The sequence below is a fragment of the Pyrgilauda ruficollis genome, unplaced genomic scaffold (assembly GCF_017590135.1).
Source record: "Pyrgilauda ruficollis isolate IOZ18807 unplaced genomic scaffold, ASM1759013v1 scaffold45, whole genome shotgun sequence".
NCBI classification, from domain to species: domain Eukaryota; kingdom Metazoa; phylum Chordata; class Aves; order Passeriformes; family Passeridae; genus Pyrgilauda; species Pyrgilauda ruficollis.
In genome coordinates, this window is record NW_024526044.1 from 2,567,443 (window position 1) to 2,575,880 (window position 8,438).

The window sequence follows — 8,438 nt, forward strand, 5'->3', positions numbered from 1 at the left end:
GTCTGGGATTTCCCATTTGCCATGTCCATTCTGGACTCTGGCCAGAATCCAGTCCGGGTTTTCCCTTTGCTGAGTCCGTTCCAGACTCCAGCCGGAATCCAGTCTGGATTTTCCCTTTTGCAGAGTCCATTCCAGACTCCAGCTGGAATCCAGTCTGGATTTTCCCCTTTGCAGAATCCATTCCAGCCTCCAGCTGGAATCCAGTCTGCGTTTTCCCTTTTGCAGAATCCATTCCAGACTCCAGCTGGAATCCAGTCCAGGATTCCATGCACCCTGGGTCCCGGATGGAATTGCCCGAAGATGAAGCAAAATTCCGTATTTTTTTGGCTTCCCTTGGCCAGCAGGAGCCGGGATGTGCTGAGCCACCCCCTCCACCCAACACTGCAATACTGGAATTCTCTCCAAGAAAATTCAGTGGTGCCATCTTGAGAAAAAAATACAACTCAGCAACAAACAGGGCAGTATCTCACTTTTATTGTAGCAAATATACGGGACCTTTGAATGACAAGATCACTTTCTCAAGGAATTACTAGCAAAAATATCCACAAAAAGTTCAAATAAATAAGAATACATGAATACCAACATCAAAAGCTGGTCTGCAAATCCTCAGTTAATCAAGTTCAGTCCTTCCAGCGTGGTCTGTGTATTTTTCAGATGAAAAACCACTAATGCAATGGGAGCAACAAAGGCTCATTACCTTTAAAATAAGGCAAAAAATAGTGCATTCTAGGCAATTTCATACTGTAGAAATTTTATGTATCAGCTCCAAAAAAGCACATACTGGCTGAAAAAACTGTCAAAATTCTCTCGGAATTCTAACAAGATCCTTTAAATAGCAAATACAAGGTCAAAGTTACCTGAAACAATGAATGAAACACAGAAAGGACACGAACAGTGACAGGATGAGGGCAGATCTCGGAGTCTGGAGTCAAACAGGACAGCTTAGCCCAATGGAATCAGCACATCCCTCCCTGAAGCATTATCCTGCTGTATCCAACTGAAAACGAGGTGGGAAAATTACTGCCCTCAGCATGAGATGCAAGCAATGGAGAAAAAAGAACATGGCAAGAGAAAAACAATATTGCTTTAAATATTAAATATTTAAATTTTAAAGGAAAACAGTTTATACATATTAGAGTGAAATTCTGTTTCTTCACATCTTCTAACAGGGTCATTTCACTGAAAATAACTGAGTTGTTCAAAGTTTATACTCATGCAACTTGAAGCAGAGTCTGGCTGTTTATTTGAAATACAACCTGAGCATATTTGTTCTGTAGGTAATACTTCAGAACAATAAATCTTTACATTCTCTAGCAAAAAAATAAATCACTCTGTTTAAATATCTCACATCACAGTAAGCTGTTCTTCAAGAAGCATCACCAGTGCTAGGCTTAGATCCATATGATCATATTGCTAAACCTTGTAAAAAAAAAAGGCTAATAGCCACACAAACACGGTGCTGTGGAAGTATTTTAAGAAATTAATTTTAAACTGAATGTTTGATGGAATAAATTTTTCTGCTGTGTTCAGAAGTGCTTCTAAAGACAATATCCAGCAATACAAAATGAAAGAAATATAAACCACAGTCCTCTTCAGAAAAGGAGCTCTTTTCATCTGTAGGCCAAGAACATGGTAAAGATAAAATGGAAACAGGATAAAACCCAGCCCTTGCAGGTCTGCTCAGCCAAGAGCTGTTTGTTGAGGCAAACACATCATTTCTGTGTGTGAACAAAGACAAGCATGTCAGAAGTGTCAAATCAATGACAGAAATTAGACTGGTGTGATTATCACGAGACAAACCTACTTGGCCAGATCCCAGATGGAGCTCAGTGATAAACATGTTTTCAGACTTCTTTAAAGTGCCATCACCACCTCCACCTGCTTCCCTTTTTAGTCTCCAGCAACAGACTGGTGTCCATGAGATGACAAACACGACACTAAAACTTTCCTACCTCTGTGACAAAAGACTTTTCCCAGTGCCAATCACCTTTGCTCTGGTCACAACTGGTTGAAATGGGGTTTATTTATTCTTAAAGAAATGATCATGCAAAATGTGCCAGTATCTACATGCCCTCCTTACAACCCAGGAAAGCTTCAATTTAGAAAATTTAGCATCCAGCAATATTCAATGCTATAACAACATGCTAAATTATTTACTGCATCTATCAGAATTTATTTTTTAAAAACTGCTATTCTGATTATTGCCTGGATCCTGCTCACCTCAGGTTTGGTGCTTGTAACAGTGAACTAGAATAGTGCATTAAAATCCTGATTATTGGCAAAGCAGCTCTCCTATTTTTCACTACTGCTCATGTGAATCAGGAAAACTTGGCTAAGGCAGGCTCGCAGAATTTGGCCAGAGCTGAAAATACTAGCACTGGGTGCAGGAACATTTCAGCTAAAAAAGCTGAAATACATGAGGCTGGACCGAAACAAAAGGGTGAAACAGCAACACTGGGATGTGCTGGTCCTCTGCAGCTGCTGGTGTTCAGTCCCATCCTGAGTGCCACCACACCTCTGACACAGCCACCTTCTCTGGTCTTTGAGCATCTCAGATTCAGTTTCACTTGAATTGCATAGAGCTGAATGTACATGCAACTACAATTCATATTAAGTGTAACTGTACAAATACTGATTCTGGACATGTAATACTGTCTATTACATTCATTTCCTTTACCAACTCAAATTTTCACATTTGGTCTCCAGTAGACTAGGAAAAAACCACTAAAAATATTTCTTAGACTATTCCTGAGCAATGTTTTTATGTACTGTAAAATACTCTACTTTATTACTACATTTCTTAATATTCTCACTTTTCAAAGTACATATAAATTCATGCTTTGAAATTTTACAAAGCTGAAGATCTGGTAGGCACAATGAAAGAAACAGCTAAGCATCTTAAAACCAAGATGAGCTCACCAAGAGAAGTGCAATTTAGCTATATACATAATGTACTCTTTAGTATTTGCTACTTTTTCATTTTCTACCACAATGTGAAGGGTCCTCTTGTAGAATCTGGTCCATCAGACCTCAGCTCACTTCTGATGAAGACTGGGACTGGTGGCTGAGGAGGAAAATATGCTGACCAGGATTTTAAAGTGGAAGTGACAAACATTATTTAGAATTTCATCTTAACAAGATCCTGTCCCCAGCTGCCGTGATTGATTTGAAATTGTAATAGATCAAGTGATATTTGAATATTCTTAGAACTTTCCTTTCTCCTGTATCTCACAGACACAAGAGAAGACAGAAGGCCCAAGGAGAGGACCCAATCCTGGTTGTACAATTTTCTACTGCAGGACACTTCCTCATCTCACCTTCCTAAACCTTAAGAAGCCAAGCTAGACTGGACCACAGGACAAATAAGAGTCATCTCAAATGACTAAAAATAGGTATCTTCTGTATCCAAATATATCTTTACTTGAACTTTCAACACCCTTTAAATTATTCTTCTCTTAAGAATCTGGTTTCTATGTTTTGAGAGGCTACCAGTTCTGAAAACTAGGCCATACAGTCTTTGCTAAAAACCTTAGTTTGCACGACTCAAATACATGCATGTGCAATTTGAAATCTGGTCATTTCCCCTAAATGAAAAAAAAGCATCATGGCCTACAAAATGAACTTTCAGGAAAGCTGTCTGTAAACACAGTGAAGGTTCCAGGGTATAAAAATACACATTCCATTTTCTTAATCTGTCATTACTGAAGCTGTCTGGTCCCTAACACTTTGTCTTAAAAAGAATTCTTTCTGCATTAAAATATTTCAAAACATTATTTCCATTCTTCTTCTTCTTCTCAAAAAAATAATATCTATTTCATCCAAAAAATCCAATTCATCATCTTCTATGAAGAATTAGAGTTGACTTTGCATAGATAACAGGCTTATTATTTTATAACAACACCAAAATCAAACCTGTCTTACAAAAAGCACATCTGGGCAAGGAGAAAGAGCATGGACCCTATTCCCTCACACCCAGCAGGGTAAGTACAAGGAACACTCAGTTAGTGCAGACAGGATGTTCTACACTTCTCTAAATGTCACACTGTGCTATTGTTATCTTCATTGAGCAATTATAAATATTTTTGAGGAAAGACCAATGGAAGACATTTGCCTTCAGAGAAAACATTTCCTGCTGGCTTAAGATCAAATCTATAGAAATGAACAGTGCTGACTCAGAACCACGTGCCAGGAACATTTTTCTCAGATCTTCCTATGAAGAAAAAAAATATTCTTCTGCAGTGGCCAGATGCTTTCTAGCAGTCAAGGAGCATCAACATTCACTAATGAGTTTTCCCTCACTGAAATTTGCGTGGTGTTTGCTTTGTGCCATTTGTTTTTATTTTCCTGTCCACTGTTGGTTTTTTAGGAGGAACATAATTGCTGGCATTGCCATTTTTCTTTGGATTTGTACACACGTATGTTTTTAAGCCTTTGATGGGAGCAGCTGCACCGTGAAATGCTGGGGTTTGCTTAGGGGGTCTGATGTTACCAACACTTTGGATTTTAGAGCTGCTCTCGGGGGGCTGCAGACTGAGAAGCTGCTGCTTTGCAGCTGGTTTCTTTCTCAGTTCGCTCCTTACATCACCAGTTTGCCTCTGAGAAGATGCTGCACACCCCATTCTCTCAGGAGCCTTCAGGTGACCTGGATGGGAGCGCGCCTGGCGAGTCTCCTCAGAGCACGGCTCTGCCCTGTGACCCAAACAGCTCCTGGGCAGCCTGGCAACACTTTCCTGGGGCATTGCCTGCCTGGGGGGCACAGGGCTGAGCAAGGCTTTGCCTTTTCCAGGGCTCTTGAGGGCACGGCTGGGCCCGGGGGCAGTCTGGGGCCGGGCTTTGGTGGCCCTGCCCCTCTCGCTCTGCACCGTCTGCATCTGCAGCCACTCCAGCTGCAGCAGGCGCTCCAGGTACTTCTCCAGGGATCCCGTGGGCTTGGGGTGGAAATCAGCTTTCCCTTCCACGTGGGCAAAGGTGGCCAGCTGCTTCAAGTCCCACGAGTTGAAAGGGGGTGGCAGGAAGTCGGGGTAGTAATATTCAGATTCTTTAAATCCCATTTCAGGGATGTGTTCCAAACAAACTGGGTCGATTTCTTCAGCTCTGAGGATGAGTTCTGGTGGTGTGCAGGGAGAGGGGGGAATGGGAATCCTTTCTGAGTCAGAGAGGTCACTGGCACTATCATCTTCAGCATCTTCTTTAATAATTTGTACCGATTCAAAATCAAGAAACATTTCACCTACAGATGCTTCTTGCCATTTGGAAGAGCCTGGACTGGCTTCAGCAATGTATTCTTCATGATTCTTTCCCAACTGTTCTTTTTTACTGCAATAAAAATGCTGCACTGGGACATCCTTAGCCCTACAGAAGTTTTCTTGTGTGCTGCCCTTTGTGCCAGGGGGGATCCTGTGCAAGAAGGATTCATTTTGTCTTCTTTCTGGGGGACTCCTGTGCAGGAAGGATTCGTTTTGCCTTCTTTCTGGGGGACTCCTTTATAGTTTTGCCTGAGAACTCACTAAAGCAGGATAGCAAGTTTCCATTTTGATAAATTTCTTGTTCTCATAAATGCTGAACTCTGAGCCAGTGGAGTCAAATGCAGCTCCAATTTCATCACAAGCATTTTGTCAAACAGTTTGAAATAACTATAAATTAAACAGATAATCTTAACATAAAATTACCTTTTTGACTGATTATTGCCATCCAACTGGTTCCTTCCCTTCTTATAAACATTTGGTTGGTGACCATCTTGAATGTTATGGGAAATCTGAAGGGATATGAAAGTTTATGATGTTATTAAGAAACTGACTTAGAGTAGGTACCCTTTTTATGTTAGAAAAGGGAGTTATTTACCTTTTCAATGGCACTTGATACATTTTTGCCTAATCTTCCAGGAGGAGATTTCGCATAAGAAATTGGTTTAGTGAGTCCTTTGGTGCTTGGATGGCTTTTTCCATTACTGCAACCACAAAGGATTAAACAGAATATCAGATATAAATAGCAGCATATATGAGTGTCAGAGTGGAAGTACAATAAAAACTTAAGAGTACAACTGAGTTTAAAAAAAGGGCTGATTGCAGTCATTCTTAAAGTTGAAGATCATTAGGACTATGCCACTATGTCTACTTTTTATTTTTTATACTCCAAATTCACTGCTGTATTTTTAATATTATTAATGCAAAAATGAATAATTCTATCAGATGATATAATAATAGAATGTAGCCCTTATACAGAATCCTCTGTCAGAGGATCCCAAAGCTTCTTTGGACATAATAAATATTACAGATATTTAACTACTGATTTTTATAGTACCTAGTAGGTGCTCCAATCACAATTTACCAAAATTAATTATAAAGTACAATATGAAGGTCACATATGAAGCCAAATCTTGCTTGTCTCTCTCATTTGCATATTCTCAACAAAATTTAAAGGATTACTTCTTTGAAGATAAGGAGTGGAAGTGAACAGGGAGCATAAGGTCTCTTCTGGTATTAATACAAACTATTTCATAATGAAGGCATAAGAAAATTCCTTATTTCATATTATAATAGGGTTGTGAAAATATTATTAAGAGAAAAAGCTCATACGAAAGCAAAAGGAATGGCATTACTGATCTGGGGAGCTTAGAACTACAACATGCTTCCTTAATTAAACCAGCTACATTTCTGTGTAAACACCCAGAATAAATAAATCTGCATATTCTGCACAAATAAGAAAGTGTTTGCTCTACAAACAAGAAGCATTACTGATTTCCAACATATTATTTCAGAACAGGAATGATCAAACTGTGCCCTTCTATCTAATCTAGCATTACTGCAGCTCAGTTAATTTGCCAGGCTGTACATCTTGTTCTCAGTTTTTATGTCAGTGTAGTCAGATTTTGTTTTTAAAAACACATGATTGCACAAATTCAAGAGCTTATAAAAGAATGAAACTAAGTCCTGTGCATCCAGCACTGCTGCAGTCACCTCTGTGACCTTGTGACCTGCACGATCATCCTGCACAATCATTTCTGTCACTGGGACCAGGGGAGAGGAAGGCAGTGGGAATAAGACAGCCAGGCACTTATTAACTAAACCCAGCATGTTGACATTTCAGTAACTATAAAAAGCGAAATTAATTTCCTTACTTTACCATTCCTTTGTGGTTTTCATTGGTGTGGCTGTGGCTTTCCTTCTGCTGTGTCTCTCTGTGCAATATTAAGGGATATTCCTGAATGCCTGGTCCCATTATTCCTCTTTCCAAAGGGAAACTGCACCTTTATTGTTACATAATCTTCAAACGGCTCCAGTCTTTTGGCTTTGCAAGACACAATATATCCAACGCAGACATCCCCACGTCCCGGAGATGCTGGAGACAAACAAAATCCTCCTGATGTGATCCTATTTTTAAAGCAGGAAGATAAACATAATCAGCTACCAAACTGAAAACAGTCCCCTCCCCCAGCACTCGCTTAGTGGGAAGCAGCATGGTTCCATTTACTATTCCCAGTATCAGGAGATACCTGCGGGTCCGGCCGCGCTCCCAGCGCTGCCGTGCAGTGTCAGGCGCTCATCCCCGTCCCCAGGCTCAGCCTGCGCAGCTCCCGGCGCTGCCCGGGGCTGGGCGTCACAGCCCCGCGGGGTGGGTGTTCCTGCTCCCGCTTCGTGGAGAGCGAGCATCAAACAACCCCCTGCGTGCCGGGCGAGCTGAGCGCTCCTTTCTCTGTCACAAAATGCGCTCTTCCGATAGGCATATACGCAAATTTTGTGTGCTATAATTTTTTTTCTTTTTCCAAAACAAATGTCTCATCAGCGCCTACTAAAAATACTCAGAGCAGGATCCATTGCTTTATTTTACTTCAGAGGAACTGCATTCCCGTACCAAGGAACTGCACGGTTCCAGGGGTTCACAATGGTCTGCAAATGTGACAGGTGACAAACAGCTCTCCTGACCCGCCTTTACTTCTGTTCCAGTGCTGTTTATGCATTTACAGTCACATTAATGTCCGTATCCATTGACACTTGATCCCGTCCCATCCCTCAAACGCCTCCCCGCATCCTGTCCCGGCCGCGCTCAGCGCAGCCGAGCCCCGGAGCGCCGCAGTCCCGCACCGGCCGGGGCAGAGCAGCGGCCGCCAGAGGCCAGCGCCGGCCGGGCAGCGCCGGGGACGGTGGCAGTGCCCGGGATGGCAGCAGGCTATGGCAGGCAGTGCCCGCGGTGGATGGCAGCAGTGCCAGCAGGAGCAGACTGTGCCCGCAGCGCCCGCCGAGCCGGGCCCGCTCCGCTCCCTCCCGCCGCCGCTATCACCGCGCTCCGCAAGAGCCGCTCCTTCCCTCGGGGGCCGCCCCGCATTCCCCGGCCATCCTCGCCCCGGCCCGATACCTGCCCTTCCTGCGCGTCCGTCACCAGCGGCAGCGGCAGCCCCGCCCGAGCGCAGAGCGTGGGGGCCGGGCCGGGCGGGGCCGGGC

At 42.8% G+C, this 8,438-nt stretch overlaps 1 protein-coding gene across 1 annotated transcript; it reads right to left on the reverse strand.

The window, feature by feature from the left end:
• Window positions 1-458: 458 nt before the first annotated feature.
• FAM217B (family with sequence similarity 217 member B) lies at window positions 459-8,430 on the reverse strand. Its single transcript, XM_041478413.1, is given in 5 exon segments — window positions 459-5,506; window positions 5,635-5,755; window positions 5,842-5,947; window positions 7,118-7,370; window positions 7,493-8,430. Coding segments are annotated over 4 exon segments (1,539 nt in total). The 5' UTR covers window positions 7,219-7,370; window positions 7,493-8,430; the 3' UTR covers window positions 459-4,295.
• Between the last annotated feature and the right edge of the window lie 8 nt (window positions 8,431-8,438).